General features: G+C 38.2%; 1 protein-coding gene across 1 annotated transcript in view; it reads left to right on the top strand.

The window, feature by feature from the left end:
• The first annotated feature begins 754 nt into the window (after positions 1–754).
• The window catches only part of pth1r (parathyroid hormone 1 receptor), a 54572-nt gene continuing 35775 nt past the window's right edge, over positions 755–19551 (top strand). The window contains exon 1 of the mRNA XM_042429889.1: positions 755–1952. Within this exon, the coding sequence (XP_042285823.1) occupies positions 1884–1952 (69 nt within the window). The 5' untranslated portion in view covers positions 755–1883. The remainder of the gene's footprint in view (positions 1953–19551) is intronic.

Here is a 19551-nt window from a genome sequence, read left to right as displayed (position 1 = left end):
GTGTTATTAATACAAGCATTTCTTCTTTCCGCCTTTTCAGGCAATTTATTTCAACTTCCGGCTTTGACAGTATTAAAGTTTAACTTCCAGCTTTTCTAGCAATGTATCTCAACCCTTAGCTTCTTTAGGTAATGCAGTTGAGCTTCCAGTTCTGCCAGTTTTACATTTCAGCTTCCAGGTTTTTTCAGCAGTGCAGTGCAAAGCATTTCAGCTTTCAACTTTTTCAAGCAAAATTCATTTCAGATATCTGCATTTTCAGCAATCCTTTGCCATTTATTTCAGCTGTCAGCATTCACACGCATTTTCTGCAGGAAATGCAAATTTCTAGTTGTAGTTACTGCCCTGGGACTGTTCATACATTTAATGTATGCCAAATCACCCAGTGTTCAAACATAGTGACTAGTTTAAAAGCTGTCAGAGAAATGTGAAAAATGGATGCTCCTAAAACTCAAAATGTAAATTATAGTAAAGCAGCTGACTGTGCCTGAGATAAAAACGGACATCTCCTGCATTATGTCTCGGTAATCCAATCCTACTAGATGCAACTTTTGAGAGAGTGCAGGGGAAAAAAGTGGTTTGGCAAAGACCCTGCGATCTGTTGAATGTAGAGTTTGTTTGAGGGGTGAGAAAATATGTCATTTCGGAGTCGTGGTTTATTCCAACGTAAGAGAGTGCGCACCAATCAGAGGCTTTTACGCTCCACCCTACCTGCCTCCTTTCCGCCCCCCCTTTTCCATCCACATAGGCTACTCACTACTGAACACGACCTGCCGCCTGCCACATCTGGAGACGCTTCCCAACACGAGAAACTTCAACTTTTGCGTTTACTCTGCGCAGAAACACTCAGGCGTTTGCGATTTATCTGTCCGTCAGGGTGAATTTGGCTTTCTCTTGATAGTAAGTAGAGATTCTTGAAGCCAAGCTGGCGTCTGTCTGTCTTTCTCTGAGCTTTTTACATCACCGTTGGTAAACAGAGATCGCTTGGGAGTTTCATACATTCAGTTGCGGTGTAACTGCCACGCTTTACTGTGTTTTACTTCAACACCATTTCTTTTCATAACACTAAATGACACATTTCCATGTTGTGCTCCCACTTGTTAGTGAAAAAGAAGCGTAACCAAGGAAAGAGAAGCACAGCAATGCATTGATTCACGCAAATCAAGTAGTCAAATCTATGAAAAGTTTGTAAATTCACCCTCATACAGTTAAAGATTTGTCAAAATTGTTATTTGTTGTTAAATGATATGATTAAACCCTGTCTGAGAGCCTGCTGGTTTACTGTCGCTTGTACAGTAGGCTAGTACATTTCTGCGTTGATGGTGACATGAGTCAGAGGGAATCAAACTGTGAAATTCAACAGCGACCGATGATGGAGTGATACATTTTGGGCTTATTTTTGTACAGCACTGATCTAACACTTTGGAAGAGAAGACTGGAATAAGCCATAAGGCGCACAGCTCCATACTGAAGTGTTTAAGTTAGTCTGAGGGGAAATTTAAAAGACCTAAAAATACAGCGTTGGTTTCTTCCCTACAAAGAATCATTTGAACTTCCCACCGCAGAGCGAGAGCGACATAAATAGTTCTGACATGTGGATGTAATTTCAGAAGAGGAAAAAAGACAGATGCAGAGAAATAAAGAGAGCGGACTGAGCCTGAGCATATAGTAGATTATAGGAAATTAAATCGAGGGCAGAGCGAGGCGATTACAGAGTTATGATTTCACAAGCGGCCATAAGCATCAAGAGGCCAGATGGAGTAAAAAAATACAACTCGCTCCGCTTTGAAGAGAGTTAAGTAGATTAAGTAATATCATTTGAGCATCATCAGCATCTGTTTGAGCCCTGCAAGGACTCTTGGAGGTAGAGCTGCCTCAGGTCAGGGATGGGATCCGCTCTGCTGCTCCACAATCTGGACTTTCTTCTCATCTCACTACTCAGCAGTTTATGCCTGGTAAGTAATTTTCTTTAAAAAAAACAACAACAACATATACACATGTAATTATGTATTCTGTGTAATAACTGATTATGAACTGGAGCCAACCAGTCCAGTGGTGCCTCCTCTGTGCACATCAGCATGTCAGAGCAGGCAGAAGAGCAGCTATTATTGCAGCTGTTCATATGTAACTGTTTTTCATTAGGAAATGTTGTAAAAATGTAATACCACCTGGATTTTTATTGGAAAAACATTTAGATTAGTGACATCTGGAAAATGTTCACTCTCAGCTTTTGATTCCTACAATATCTGCTTGCTGCAATTCATGCACATCACGACTCAGGTAACCTATGGCCACGGTTAAAGAAAGATAATGGTGTGCAATTTTTTAAAAATGTTAAAGCTGACATCCAGAATAAAATACTGAAAGAAAACCAGTGCTTTGTACTCACATTCACCTGCATACTTTTAAGTGTTCTTCTGGGATGTGCATGTAACGCCTCCTTGTATTTGGTATGTGTTGCCAGTCGTGTATGAGCTCAAATTGCAGAGGACCAGGTTATATATTGACACACATATTGACAGTTTCATTACTGGGCTGAAGAGGTTGACACGGTTCTTGATGGCAAGCTGCTGTGACTAGTGATTACACTTTTGTTCCATTAAACGCACCTTCTCACAGTTACAACACAATAACACAGTGTTTGTGTAACCTTGCTTGTATTATAGTCAGGGCTTTGTGTTTACTACAGATTGTTACATAGCTTTGCGGCGCTCTTGCCTGCTTTGACTGAAGCAATTCCTGCAGTCAGAATGGGAGAAAGTATTTCATTCACAACTCCTGGAGCACCTGAACAATCCTCCCTCCCTGATTCACAGCTGTGATTCTGATTTACTTTTGCCCGACATTGTGATTTATAATTGCGCTCTCAAATATTGCCATAGCTGTACTGTATCCAGAGGGCCTGCTGCACACACACATACGCTGTACAGGCAGAGCCGCGCACCAAGTTGGTTCTGTGTGTTTTGGCTGAGGCTGTTGTGCATTCAACAGGCAGTTCGCCCAGGCTCTGAGGTACAGTGCATTTTCCCAGTGATGTGGTCCATCAATGTACCGCAGTGGACCTCTAGGCTCATTGGTTTAGATGGCAGAGGAAAACAATTATAACATAGCTGTGTATTTATAGCTGATTCAACATTCAGTCGTTAAAGGCTCTGTCTGTGAATGGTGTTTACCCGTTTTTAAGTTTGGTGTTTGCTTAGTCTTCCTCTCCACAAAAAAGTATTTTTTTTCCAAACTGCGACCAAAAGGGACGTCGATTTCGCTGGATGCCAAAGCTAAGAGTGGAAAGTCTGTGTCTCTGTTTATAGAAAGAATACAAAGCTTTTAAAATTGAGACATACAGTTGACAAACGACAGGACTGACTGTGCCGCAGGCTCAGAATATAAATGATGATTTCCTGGCATCATAAATAACAAATATTGTGAAGTGCAACATTGTGAGGTGCATGTTCTCCAACAGTTTTATCTTAAGGAAACTGGCTGATACAAGAACAGACGAGGAATCTCTTCATTGTGTTTTACATCTCAGCAGAAACCCCTCAGCAAGCATGTAGCAGGGACAGGGCACAGACAAAGCCTTACCTCATAGCGCCTTTGTTCAGTGTGACTGGCTGCCTCACTTACTCAGTTATTACATTTATTAAGCGGAAGCACTGCTTCTAGGAACCTCAATGAGCATTTAATTTTTACCTCATGACTGTGTTTTCCTCCGTGATGACTTGCATGTGTGTGGATCCTCACTGGAGGGACTCGAGCTGTATCTCTATCTATCTGTCATAGCCAAGCGTTATGTCAGCTCTATACAAAATATGACTTTGAGGGCTGTCATGTTTTGCACTGAACAAGGCAGTTTTGACTAGTTTGAAATGTGGAAAATATCTGTTGTTGACTATTTAAGCCCAGAACGTTGTTTGGGTCTTTGTTCCTCTGGGACAACAATGTGAAAGAATTTCTAGATTAAGTATAATTTAAATCAGAGCAGACTTTGACCTGAATATTTGTAACCTTTGATTTCATGCACAGAATATTTGTCAAAGTGGTACTAAACTGAAATAACATTATAACATGAGCAATCAAATATGCTCTAATTGCCATAAATATCATATATGAATGCAGAATCTATAGGCAACGGGACAAGATTTTGGTACTGGAAGCTTTCTGATTTCCGTTTGTAGTTTGTTTGTAGTCTGAGTAGTATTGACCAATCATGTTTGAGTGGGCTTTGGTTGCATGCAGGTAAACAGTCCGTGTGGAGAGCAAGAGGCGGAATGCATTGGCCAAAATGCAATCTCGGAACCCATCGGCTATCATCTGATGACAATTTAGCTTTTTATTCGCTTTTTTAAAAATGTATCTGCATTCATATGCATATATCTGTTTATAGAGATTAGCCAAAATGTCGCCTGGACCGTCTCAAGTTGCTAATCAGACTGTAAACAACAGCCGGCGCATGGAAGAGGAAGTCTTGTCATGGATATCTGTTATCTGTTATCTGGATATCTGCTGGGATAACCGATGGGTTTGGGGATTGAATATGCTCTGGCAGATACAGAATTGTTCAGGCTAGTAAAAATACACATGGATGGATAATTTCTGTATATTATTCTCTGCAAAGAACATTTCATTTGATGTTCAGACATGTTCAATCAATTTGAAACTGCAGGATCTCAAGTCCAGTCCACAGTTGAATCAAAATGTATGTCACATGAGACATGTTAAAGGAGAAATGTGCTGTAAAATGCACATAAGAGATGGCCTTTATATGGTAAATCACTTCAGTTTTGCCCTGTACACAAAGTGTATCATTTAAAAGCATTTAAAATTAATGGTACTAAAAAGCACACCCTGCATGCCCCTCAGAGTAACCTTTCAGAATAGCTTTATCCATCTCTGCCAAATTATCCTCAATGGAATTTCATAACACAGATTAGAGTACAGGATAATCTCATCTCAATCTGTCTCTGGTAATTAGGGGCAGCAGATAACTTCTCACTAATTCATACGAACTGCTGGTGCATTTGTGAAATAGGCTTTAATATTTAAATTCATTTTTGCGTGCCCCTTTAGCTGATCCCCAACTTGACTTATGATTTTTTTTCTACTATTGTCTGGGTTTGTGTGTGTGTGAGGGAGTACGAAATGAAGCATCTCCTCAAATGTTTCTCATGAATTTGCTTTTTCGCTGAGTAATTTAGGCAAAACTGCAGAGACAACAGTCTTTGTGATTGCCTCTTTTAATTATACTTAGTCTGCAGCTTCATGCAGAGAGTTGTTTAACATTAACTTTCCCTAATAGGAGACGATGAAGCTGATCCTGCAATATAAAGCTTGGTGATGGCATATTAAATTCAATATTATCATTAATCATCTCTCCACATAACACTTTGTGACAGAATTCTCATCATGGGAATTAGACTTTACAATCATCATCTCTCAACAATAAGTTAAATTTTACTGTCTCAAATACCGATAAGATGATAAGATTTGTAGCCTGTCTCCATACTGTCAGGATTTTGTTTTTGCAGAATACTGAAAAATAATTTTATTCAATGAGATGTACACAAGTTAAATTGAACTTTTTGTACTTTAATTTTGAATATATTACTCAATAGAATTGTGATTGTGATAATGCTGAGATAATTATTGCAATTATTATTATTGATAGTTTTGTCCACAGTTCCCATGACTGCAATGGTCTTGAGCACACAAACAAACTTAATATGCGTCACTCATTCGTCATTCATTTCCATTTGAAATAGAAATTACACCTCTTCACAAAATTACAGGTAACATGGAAATAACACTTTTATTATAATAGACGGGGTGTGGGGGGGTCAGTTGGGCCCTGTCTATGAATGTCCCCAGTTGTGATCGGGGTTTACTCCCTTAGCCATTGAACCACCCATGGCAGTGGGGGCAGTGGCTGTTGAAATCCCTCTGGGGGCCACTGCAACTCCGAGATCCCCTCCCAGTTCAATCTTTGGGCACAGAAACCCCAGTTAACATGGGTTACTATGAGGAGGCACGGTAAGAGTCTTGGTGAGGGAAAGGCTATGACCATGGAAGACCTACTGTATATACTGTGCTTCCTGGACCCCATCTAGGGAGGCCAGCGGCAGAAGCTTAGGAGCGAATTGTAGGCATCCCTACTTGCAATGGCTCACTTAGCAAAACTGCAGTACACACATCACAACACCCTGCAGGCAAAGATCCTGCCAACCCACAACTTAGCCAACCTTGTGTCTTAATGGGGCCATCGGGCAGAGGGACAACAAAGCGCTGCCAGGACCAATTTACTCATCTCAGGGTACTTTTCTGTCAACTGGATGTCATTTCCTAGCCTTTTTTTATTAAAGGAACCTCCCTCAGATATAGTATTCACACAGTAGGTATCATCAATTTGTGTTGGGTTACTATATGATCAAGGGCTCAGTTTTTTTTTTTTTTTTTTTAATTTATTTTTTGTATGATGCACAGCCAGGCTATATATCGTGACCTTTACTGCTTCCAAGAGGGAGGAGAGAATCAGCAGGAGGTATGTCAGCAATGATTAGGTAGCAAAGTGCAATTTCGGTGTCAAGAATTACCAGGATTTCTTGCCTGCCTTCAGACCACGTCAAACGCATATGATAAAAGTTGTATTATATTATACATCGGTGGTTTTCCCACACAATTATTATATTTTATTTGCAGCAAAGGCTTCTTTTTAAACAATCGGTTAGTTGTGTGCTTTTATGCTTGGCTTTACCAAACCTCTGCTGGGCATCACAACGATCAAGAATGGTCACCTATGCAGTAAATGGCCTGTTAGTTGACCAATGAGAGCCCACTGCTCACAAAAACAACAAAAGAACTGAATGGGAACCCCCCCCCCAATCCTAACACAGTTAATTTCCTTACTTTATCCAGTTAGTTCATTTTAGCAGTCGGGGATCTGTGGAGCAGATTGCTAATTGTTGCTTAGATTGAGCAAATGTGAGCTCTCACATGGAGAGAAACCACAGACCAGGCCAAGGGAAGACCCTGGCCATCTGGCCATGTAAACCCACCAAAATCTATTCCAGAAAAAAATTTAAAAAATATAAAAAAATCATTGATAATCTAGCATGTGGGCTCATATTCAACATTGTTTGTAAGAACTCTACTGGGAGGCTATTTGTTGAGGAAAGTTTTATACATGCCTAGATGGGATCAAGTACAATTTTTGTTAACTGGACTTTTAGTGATTTTCAGGCTCATTGGGTGTCATTTCGTATAGTTTTTATATGACATTGTGATTAGCTTTGCCTCATTGTTTCTGCTGGTAATCTTTAACATGCTTTTTCTTGATACCTCTTCGTCATACCGGTCAGCTTCACAGACAAAACAGCAGTGAGCTTCAGACTTGCCTTAAGATAGTTGTCACTAATTTGTATGTTACCTAATTTGACTTTGATGCTAATCCTTCAGACAGGAAAAGGATGAAACATTTTTTCATGATAACCTTAATTAGGCTTTACAGTTAATGATTTGCTCCCACTGTCTCTCCAAGTTACAGGGCCCTAATAATGATGATGATATTATCTGGTTGTTTGGAGATTTTTAATAATGCTTATTGTGCATGCTTCATTTCCAGGGCCCAGTTAGAAAAGTCTCATCATTATAACTCTGGCTAAATTGAGATCAGATAAAATTAAGTTAAAATAGGGTCTGGCAGAGGGAGATAGACTAAAGAAAATGATGGTCCCAACCTCTCTTTGCGTCATTACCAAATATCATCAAACCATTTTCCACATTGTACCAGAGCTCTCCTAGGATGAGGGCAACATAATAATCAAATGTGTTATCTCCTCCAAACTTATTTAATTTAAGAAGCAGTATGAACAAGGACAGCTGGAGCTTTTATGTTAGATCCACTTCAAACTCTTCTCTCCATCACAACATTACAAAACACTGTTGTGCAGAAAACAACTGCATTCAAAGGGAAGATATAGGGACAGTCTGGTTGGTTATCACCAATGTCAGCCCCTACTGATGATTCATCGTGTCTCATAGTTCCACCTTGTTTTTCAACTGTACATGTAATGTTGCATGCTCCTGGCCACAAAATCAGCAAACATCACTAACCATGCCCTATGAGCCCACACCCCTGATTCCTGAAAACAGAGCCTGAAGTGCTGTAATCATCAAGTTTGCTGTATTCATTTCTTCCCAGCCTGCCTCCCTGCTTTTACTTAAGTAAGGGATTTAGAAATGATTTTTGGCAACACTGATGACTATGAAATTATTACTTTTAGTCATTGGCCATTAAAATTTAGCTAGGTAGTAGGGCTATGCAATAAATCTATATGACTCTATCAACCTTTGGAAGAATCAAACAGTATTGGGGGTGATATGACCTTTTCATGTTTCTTCAAATTTCAACCTTCATCAATTGATTTTGTGTACACTTGGGCCAACACAACAATGCCCTATCATAACCTTTTAAAGTTCATAAAATAATAACAATAACAATAACAATAATAATAACTTGTATTTCATACAAAATTTGCAGCTAAAAGTGCTTTACATGCAAATGACAAAGTGAAGGGTGAAGGAAAGAAAAACAAACAATAAATAAGTCATTCTTTTAAAAAAAAGCAAACGGTTTATTTACACATTCAGCAGACACCAGCAATATTACCATTAGCGCCTGACTGATAATGGATTTTTGAGTCTGATGCTGATATTGATATTTGTCAATTTAAAAAAAACAATATATCAGCCAATAGTCTTTTTTTTAACATAAACACATTAATACAAACAATCTTGAGTAGGATTGAGTAGATTTTTTTTTTTTATTGTGACCAAGATGACAAACTCACAATCTGTAAAAGAGACACTGTTTCTAAATTACCTCAATGTGGCGTTTCTGTACTGCAATTTTTTATTACTTAGTGGCTGACATACACATCTATACCAATATACACTCAACAAGCATTTAGGGACACCTGTGCAATTTAATGCAATCCAATACAACAGCTCTGCCATACATTCTACTTTTATGAAGCTTATACATTTTAAGTTTTTGTTAACATTATCAGAAAGCTGATAAATCTAGTTTATTATTTTTATATTGAAAAGTGTTCATAATATTTTGCCCCCCTCATGTAGGTTAATGAGGTGGACAAAATTCAAAAAACACCACCACCCACTACGACCTCAATACTAAATAAAAAGTGGAATTATCATTGCTCTGACAATGTAAACAAAAACTGTAAATGTATAAGCTTCATAAAAGTAGAATGTGTGTGCAGAACTTATGACAGAGCTGTTGTATTGGATTGCATTAGATTGCACAGGTCTTCTGTGACTGTATCAGCAGTAAACTAATATCGGCCAATATGTCAGCCTGACTGAATTAGCAATCTGGCTCTAATGACCATTCATTTGGAGTCATGTTTCTTTTCTTTGTCATGGTGTCCACAAACTCCCTATAGAAATATCTGGTTCTTAAAAACTGCTAAATGCGCTACTATGATTACTGTAGGACTTTAAATATGCCACTTTATTAAGTTTTAATATTTTTTCAGGTGAGAAATTTGATCTGTGCAGCTCTTTGGTGATTTACTGCTGGCTCTAATGTCTCCACAGCATTTTGATATATGATATAATTCCTTTTGGAGGATAAATGTGGGTCTCACAGATAAAATCTAACAATTGCAGCTGCCACATTAGTTTGTCTGAATTTTAAGTGAAGCTTCATGTTTTCACTGGACGGAACAACAGCGCTGCCTCTGGGGCTCTATATGTACAGATATCACCACATTTCAATAAATACAAATGTATTAAAATGAACAGATCAGTCTATATTCAATTTTGTTTTATTTTATTAAGCTACATAACAGTTTGGATTTTTATTATAGCTATATTACAGACTGAATAACATAATTTACTGCATCTCTCTGTCAATGAGGTTATTTTTTGTGAGAAAAAACTGTTAGTGGAGCTTTGAGTTGAGATTATTTTGTCACAATACAGTTAGGCAGTTGTGTTGAAGCTGAGCTGTTACTGTCAGCAAGTATGCTGCCATTATGTTGACAACATAACGGCATGCCACACAACACACCCCTCTAACCCTAATCATCTCACTGCCCATGCCTAAACACGGGTGTGTCATGTAGTAAAGTGTCTTGTGTCGTTACTGCGAGTCCGCAGATAGACCTACTTGGTCAAATTGGTCAAAGCCTGGTGCACTTCCTGGGGACTTGGTCGCCATGTGTCACCACTTCCTGTATCCATTGTTTCAAATTAAAATCCCTCTAACGTTTCATACACAGTCCAGGCTTGTACTAGGTTTTGACCTAGTCTTGTCGTGACTGCTGACTGTGCTGACTGTTGTGGCTGGCAATGACACTGATGAGAGCGGTGAGAGTGAACCAAAACAATAAAGTTGCAGGCCTAAAAAACTAAACAGAGAGAAAGTGGTAAAAGACGCTAAAAGGATAATCCAGTTCACATTACACATAGTCATTTGATCCATATGATATATAATTAAAAATATTGATTAGTGCCGCTTTAATATTTCTCGTTGTTGTATGTGTATGAAAACTTTGGTCTCACGTAATATATAACAGTGAAATTCAATTCTTTGAGAGTAAGTTAAGTTTTTATGTGTTTTGGCATTCGTTTGCTATGTTGTGACATATTCAGTGAAAAAGATTCTTTTTAATATTGTGATTTCATCCGTGTCGACAAGCCCTACTTGCTCACCAGTTTGTAAACGTTAGTGCATGTCACTACCTACTATTAGCATTGGTGTTGTTCCCCATGGAAACTTTGGAAGTGGGTTTATTGATAATTATTATTAGCAACTTTTTCCGACATATTAAAAGTAGCCAGTGAACAAAAAGCAATGACAAAAATGTAAAAATCACTTTAAATTAGTAATCTTAAATCCCTAATGATAGTCTCAACAAAACCATTTGATGCCACTTCTTATTTCCACTCATGACACAGTAGACAGCCTGCCAGTTGCTCATGCTGATGCCAGTTTGGCCTGCTGTTAGTGAAAATAGTGGGTTCACATCATTGCACTATTGAACAGGATAAGAGGATTGTATGATGTCACTACTGCCGTCTTTTATGCCCAGTTTTCACTGTGCAAAATGTCCCAACAAATACTCAAAATCACAACCCTAATTTACATTGATTATACTACTTGCTGCAGGTCACTGTGTTTGAACACTTAAAATGCACAAAACAAGGACGGGTGATAAAATGGTTTCTTTTGAGTTTGGTATGAAGTGGAAATTTATCATAATTGTAGTGACCCTGCAGTTTCTGATAGACAGACTTTGCCTTTTAGTCAGTTTTCCGGTGGCTCATAACACCTTGCAGATTATTATAATAATTTTTTTCTTCTTCTTTTTTCTTTGCTGTATTGTCACACTTGGTTTTGAAGATTACCCTGAAACCTCACTCTATAGAGAAATATAGATTTATCACCACCACAGGCAAGATGTGAATTAACAGTTACAAGAGGCGACAATGGGTAGGGAAAGCTTTTAAAGTTGTGTTCGAGGTATAGTTATGGATAGTGCTTTAACCACAGGGACCACGCAGCTCGGTGAAGACTGTCCGCAGATACTGCACTCGCTCCTTGAATGAAATGTCACATCATCGAGTCACTGAAACACAGTAAAAATAACATGTTTACACTCTCAGCTTCAAGAGTATCATGTAATTGTGTGTGATGGACTGTGAAGTAATGGAAATCAGCAGTAGTTTATAAAGCTGAAGGATTTGAGAGGGCGTATTTTTGTGCACAGATGGTATTTCTTATTAAAAAATGGATGTCAGCAAATGTTCTTAAATTAAACCCGGATAAAACTGAGATCCTTTTTATTAGTCCTGACAGACTGTATCTTAGTATCCAGTACTCTCTTGGTCCCTTATCAATTAATGTTAAACCAACTGTCAGGAACCTGGGTGTGCTCTTTGACACTAACCTCACTTTTAAGAAACACACTAACAAGGTTACCCAGTCATGCCTCTACCATCTGAGGAATATTGCTAGGATACGAACAGTGCCGAGTTTTTAATGACACTCAAACTATCATTCATGCTTCTATTTCTTCACAGTTGGATTATTGTAATGGTCTTTTAATGGGTATAAACCAGAAATCTAATAGATTCCAAGTTTTGCAAAATACAGCAGCAAGACTCCTAACAAAAACCAGGAAAAGAGAAGACATTATTCCAATTTTAATGGCTTGCACTGGCTGCCCATTTATTTTAGGACTGATTTCAAGATTTTACTTATTACTTTTAAAGCCCTTCATGGCCTGGACCCAGAGTACATATCTGAACTGCTGTCCCCTTACTAACCAGTGTGCAACCTGAGATCCTCAGGCAGGAACCTGCTGACTGTTCTTACCTGAAGTTTAAAGAATAAACAACACATCCTAACAACACGGTCTAAAATTCAGACCGGCAAAAACAACCTATAGTTTACTCCATCTAGCGGCCGTAGTTATGCACTCCGGCTTTCTAAAACTGTTACAAATCACTGTTAAAAAACAATTATGTTTTATGGTGTGACATTGCTGTGGCTAAGGTCTGGTTAGGTTTAGGCACAAAAAGCATTTGGGTAGAGTTAGAGAAAGATCGTGGTTTGAGTTAAAATGATTACTTGAAACGTGGTTTACATTTCCTTAAAGTTACACAACCTTCGTCATCATGGCAACAGTAAACACCACAACGTAACGGTTTTTTAAGAAATGTCCCGACCTGCGGTTGGAAACAGGAAGCGAACAGCGGTCTCCTGCAGCAAAGTCCAATATCCATTTAGCCATCCAACCAACCCGCGTCCTAAATAATCTTATCAAGTCACCTTATATTGACGTCATCTGAACTGCGTCACTTCCCCGGGTCATAATTACTACGGCTGCTAGATGGTGTAAACGTAACTATAGATCATTTTTGCCAGCCTGAATTTTAGACCTATAACGTCATTTTACTTTTGAGGACGGGCTGAGACTAAAGGAGACCAAGCGTTTGCTGTTTGGGCTCTACGGCTGTGGAACGACCTGCCTGAGGAACTCTGGCTCGCCACATCAGTATCTTCTTTTAAATCACTTTTGATCGAAAGGCGTTCTTATAATTTTTTTTTCATTTTATTTTTATTTTTACTCCTAACTGTTATGTTATGGCGTACTCTATTCTTGACGTTGCACTTAAGTCTTGCACTGCTCTATTTTAAGTTTTAAGTCATCCATTGTTTTCACATTTTATCTTTAGTGTTTTATTTATGGTTTTTAATCATCCATTGTTTTTAAGTTTTCTTCCTTTTGTACTATGTCTGCCTGTTTATTCATACATTGTTATTATTATTGTTATTGTTATTTATATCCACCTTGGTTAAGATGTAATTTCTCCATCCAAATGAGATTATGTGGTTGGCAGATTTTAGACAGTTTTGTAATTTAGTTTTCCAGCAGGCAGTGTGGATTTAGGCAGCATGGAGGTGTAAACTCTGTATCAGTTGCTGTACATGGCTTGTCGCTGTAGATTGTGAGTCACTGACTGTCGTCACTAGTCAGTTAACATGTTTGCCTGAATTTTCCTGGGATCATCATGGGATTCAGCTCACAGAGGCAACTTGTAGTGGGAAAATACCCTTCACAAAACATATCATTATACTCACAGCAGAGCATATGCTTTACTGTAGCTGAGAGGATTCCTGAGATAACTGCAAAGTAATCTAATTTATTGAACTTTCTCTCAGAAATGCATACATCTTTGTGCCATGGTTGTCTTTTTTTTCTACTGACTGACAGTTTGCTCAGTTTTTAGAGGGCCTGTGAGTCAGACTCATAACGTGTGTGTTAATAGGAGAGTCTTCAGTTTCACCAGCATGGTAAGGTTATACCATGGCTGTGTTTGGCTCAGGAAAGGGCTTGTTTTCTTGACTTACTGTGACCTCTGCTTTTTTTTCTTAACTTTTCCATTTGAGAAAAGCTAGAGTATGTGTAACTCAATGCCACTTTTACACCTCACTGAAAAAGGTACACTTCTAACAGACATTTTAATGGTGTGTCTCTGCCCTATGAACTTCAGCATTCATAAAGATCTACCGTTTGGCTGTGTGCTGTATGAGTTGAAGTTGGTAGCGATGTTAGCTTTTTTTTCTTCCTTTATTTTTTTTAACCTCAAGGACTTAACGATGCATTTAAATCATCTCTTTGTACTCAGTGATCCCTTTTTGCATGTTGCATCTTCAAAAGCTAATGAGTAGCAATTTGATGAAAGATCAGTAAGCGCGAAGGAGGCAGTATTTAATGATGCCAAAGACGCTTTACTAAACTAGATCTGACAGTTCCACTCACATCTTTCTATTTCTGTTCCTCATTGTGGACATGCTGACATAGATTAAATTTTTTTTTTTCTGCAGACAGTTTCCAAGTTTCAGCTGAATACCACGGACACGCTGTATGCAGTGATGGTTATCTCAGGGAGGTTGAAGTCACGGCCATGTGTCAAACATTTGACACATATCAGAGTGTGGGGCTGTCTCTCCTCTGTCAGTCTTTGATAAGGTGGTCTGGATTCTATCTTCTACTCACTGAGTGTTGAGAATGTCCAATATCAACATTGTTTTCATTCTAGCATTGCACTAAGAAATTGGTGGACAAAGGAATAACAGTATGTTATAACAATAACAAGTCAAAAAGTCAGGGACACACTGATTGATTGCATGTGCCATGATGAGTTTGCGTCCTATGTGGTCTTTCTTCATCAGTTACCTGCTGTATCAATATTGTGGTGCAGACTTCCTTCCGGGCAATAGGAATCCCAGTGTACCTCAGTCGAGTTGACATGTGAAAATTCTCAGCTATGTAGACGCCTTTGCCATTGACCGAAGGTATCCGCTGAGCCCTACCCCCACTGTTGCTGAAGGGATTGAGTTTCAAATGTACAGAAGTTCCCAGACCCATTCTACTCGCCTAAATGCAGCATGAATTGAGTTTGTAGACAGTTACAAGTCAATTCCCCAAATAATCAACACCAGAAAGAGTAGGATTTCACACTTCTGATCCAGTTGTTTGGATGCAGCTCAAACCCTGGGCAGGAATACTCCCCTGACACATGGCTTATGGCTGAGAGGAGGCCGGATTTCTTAAAAGGACCTTTATTAGTTTCATTGCAAAACTCTGGAGCTTATGGGTTTGTAAGTATGCAGTTCACGGCTCCAGATTTTCCAGCAAATAAGTAAAGAAATCCTCTCACTTCAGTACAGGACAAATCTCAGCCAATTTAAATTCAGATAACAGTGCAAAGTTTGGCTGGTCTTTCCTGCGTTAGCGCTGTGGCATTTAACACTTGAGCCAACAAGAGCACAAACTCTTCATGCGGTTGAAAAGTTATGGTTCAAGTCACTGCAGATCTAAAGTTGAAGTGTTCCATATGAATATACGTCTATAGTACTGGAGGGATTTAATTAATGTTTGGAACTGACATTTACCAGTGCAATGTTAATTGTGTATTGAAGGTCAGACAGATGATTAATTCCAAGTGTTATTGCAAACTTTTTTGCATGAGTACTTCCACCAACATTAGAAGATATTACTCACCGGTCAAAGTTCACTGTGTCTTTCCCTGATAGACTGGTGACGCATGCATTGGGACAAATTCCAGCCAACCCTGTGGTCCTAAATAATCAGCGGGTAGTAAGAAATGAATTAATGACTGAGTGAGAGAATTATATAATTAACAAATTAAAATTTTGGTTGTTAATATTTCAGCAGTCAGTCTAATTCTTTCTTTTTTCAGGGTTATCCTGAGGGGATTGGCTTGCATTTTTTTGAGGACAAAATCAATGATTTAAAGTTCAGACAGACATCAAATGTTATTGGATTGCACCAATCACACAGTGCATGGTGTTGGTCACTCGATCATGTTTCAACTTGCACCATGTCTGTATCCATCTGTACATATGTGGACTGAATAGAGGCAATGTTTGAAATGTTGCCCATTGATTTGCTGCTGTATGTAGCGTGCTGTATGGAAACCTGGCAGTGTTTTAACACTGAGTTTCATAATTGATCAAACGTCACTTTCACTAATTTTGAAACAAAATGAAACACCCATTAGAGTTTTTTTTGGCTTATTTCTGTAATTATTTTTATTGAGTTTTTTATTTGACATGGTGGTTTTTTGGAAGATTAAAGAGCCCTGTGTGGAATAAGTGTATTTAATGTGCCATTGTGTGTGTTTTTTCAAGAATAATCTGACTCATAAGGACTAGAGTTAAAAATCTGTAACTGATCAGTCAATACGGAGTTTACATTCTCCATATACCGTGCTCAAAGACTCAATTTTTTTCGTTCCCACAAAGTTTTAGAATTCAAGACCTAAATACAACCTGTACAAACTGTGTAATTACAGAATTTCACTTATTTCACTCATAGCTACAAAAAAAGATTTAAAACACCAGCAGTTAACAGAAGAAGGGGTTGAAATGCTTCGATATCCCAACTAATACAAACTCTATCATATTAAATCTTTAATAGAATATATCCCAGCCACTATATGGTACGCTTATATGCTCTTAAACAAATTGATTAATACATTTTTTGTCTATAAAAAAATATGTATGTCTCAGTCTCATAAATGATTCACCATACATTTTGTAACTTAAATCAATAATTAAAGTTATCAAAATCAATGGAAACTCTAGTAAAAATTGTTAGTATTTGAATTTTAATTGTAATTATATTACAACCAGATCCATAACAGCAGTCGAATAGGAGTACTTTGTTGGTATAGAGTATAGTCACTGTGTAACTATATCACTGACATACTGTAAATACAGTTTGTGGGTGGAATTCAGACAGGAAGTTGAGGAACAGAGAATTATGGGAAACTGAGTTCCTGTTCTGACATGTGAAGCCCCTACAAAATCAAAAAAATGTGAAAAATGCCCATTGTAATTTCCCAGAGCCCCAGGCAACAAATTCAAATTTCCTGTTTTGTCTGACCAATTGTCCCAAACCCAAAAATTATCAATTTACTAACATATATGACAAAGAAAAGCAGCAAATCCTCATAATTGAGAAGCTGGAACCAGAGCTTGTTTGGCATTTTTGCCAGAAAAATCGATGAAACGATTAATTAGTTATCAAAGTAGTTGGTAGTCAGTCAGACAACTTGTCAACTGATCTTTCCAGCTTTTGAAATAATTTATTATTATGCAAGTATACAATTTGACAATCTGCAAGGTAAAAAAGTTTGGTTTCAGTTTAAAATATGTGAGAAGTCAGATAGACTGTCTTGGGTACATTTGAAGGGGATTTATAAAAATTATGTGGATGAGGAAAAAGGTCAATACTGTATAATCCTTTGATGTGTCAAGGATCAGTTTTGCTTCCATTCACTACTGCTTCAAACCATGGCTGTACGGATTTATTTAGATTTAAGCCCTAAAACGACTTGTCATTAGGCAGCAGTGCAAACCACCAGATTTAGATGGTTGATTTTCTTATTAAAAACATCATATTCAGTCAATAAAGATGATATTGCGTGTTGGTTCTCCTTTATAGTGACTGAGGTGCAATTCAGTCAAACTTTGTTACTTGGTCGTGTTTTCAGCGAACCACGTGTGTGATATTGATTTGTACCGTTCTCATCCGTGCACACTGTTTGCCTTTTGCAACAGACGCTGCCTTTTACCCATGAGTTCAAGTCATTTTCAGTCAAATAAAAACACAGTTCAAAGACCTCAGCACTAGTGACCTTGTAGTAAGTGGAAGGTGGAAAGCTCATGCTGACAGGCCAGTTACAGGCCTCTCAGTTGGAATACACCGAGAACAGTGTAGCCCATGTAAACGAGGGTTTTTCTCACTCACTAGACGGGTTTTCCTCACTCACTAGACAGTCTGAGTATCATCATCCTCAACTGCACGCATTACCATTTGTGTCTCGGATATGTATTAAATCCCTTAAATGTAGCTATAATGTGATGCATATATGTAGCTCTGTAATCCATTAATGGCTTGGCAAGTCATTTAGTGGCTTTATAGAATCAGATTTGTGGAAGAACAGCTTTTTATAGAGTCAGCAGGCATGTGGGCAGCTCTAGAAAATAAATTAATATAAAAATTACAAAGGAAATGAAAATTACTGACACAAACAAAAGCAATAGAGACCCTGTTTACTTGCCAATTATGCTATTTACCATTTTTTATGTGTTGCAGATTGCACATTCTCTGGCTTGAATTGTGGATTGATGGAAGCTACAATTTGGTTTTTATTTAATCTTTCTTAATAACTTGTGTTCAAGTGGACTTCTGTCATGTGAATGCTTTTTCCTGGAAGCCATGCTGGGAATTATAGTGCATGTTATTTATGTTAACCCTTACAGTGATGCTTCAGGGGAAGATGAAACATATGGATATGAAGGCATATTAATGTTGTTACTATTATGTTTTAATAAATCACTGGCAGGAGGAAAGCCTGTGGTTCAGTTAAATTATTATGAATATCTTCATTCTCAAAAGAAATTAGCGCACATTAAACCTTTCATCGTTATTCATTACACTTTGAAATCTATATTGATTTCATGATAATTGTGATTTAATTAATTGGTCTTTTCTGTTGTGTAAGATTAAAGAGCTCTTACATGGCTTAGCCTTTGCTTTGTGATTTTAAATTCTGTTTGTGTTAGAAAGGCTCCACTGAAAAGCACTTCAATCAAAGGTGACCATCTGCACATGGCTGACTCTCAGCAGCCTCTTCAATAAGCAAATCACAAGGGTGGAATATTAGCAGGCAATGAAAGACACCTTGGGTGATTAGGCGCTGCCTAATTGGTCTACAATTTAGAGGCTTTATTGGGAAGGCAGTTACAATTAGGGATCTTATACAAACACTGTCCTTGCCCTAGTTCCTCGCAGGCAGCAGGCTGTTCATACCCCTTTGGTTAACAGTGGAAAAGGGGCTGATTATGTGTGAGTGTTGCCCTCTAGATGTGTCACCTCTTTGCACTCAGCTCTTTCTTCACTCAAATGTTAGACTACGTCCAGAGCACTGATTGCTGTATTGTGCTCTACTTGCACTGATAATGGCGCACAAAATACTTGCTGCAGAAATTATTTTCATCACGTTCATAAGGTCAGAAGGGCATATGTTACATTCTGACTTTGCAGCGTATTATTTCACTGTGTCCAGTTGAACTGGTCAAACTAGTGGAATTCTGCACACACCAGCTCCAGCAGCTTTTTGCATTTGTGTGCGTGCGTTGCCTCGTGAGCAGGCATTTCCAGTTTCTTTTTCCAGTTTTTTTGTCCATTGCTTTTAGTTCAATCTTCACAAGCAATCTTGTGGTGAAAATGACTTTCTGGGCTTTTTAGGCATTATGTGTCTGACTTTGTGCAAGATAAACCAGACGACTGGATTCCTTTTGTTGCTTTGTTGTTCTCTCATGCTAGCCATTGAGCATAGAGGAGGCTGGGTGATATGGATAAAATCTTTTCTAACGATATATATAATTTTATACAATATCATGATATTGATATATATAGTGAAATTTTATAT

This window comes from Thunnus maccoyii, chromosome 12 (assembly GCF_910596095.1).
Source record: "Thunnus maccoyii chromosome 12, fThuMac1.1, whole genome shotgun sequence".
Classification (NCBI taxonomy): domain Eukaryota; kingdom Metazoa; phylum Chordata; class Actinopteri; order Scombriformes; family Scombridae; genus Thunnus; species Thunnus maccoyii.
The sequence above is the reverse complement of the archived record's forward strand: the minus strand, read 5'-3'. Positions and strand labels throughout refer to the sequence as shown.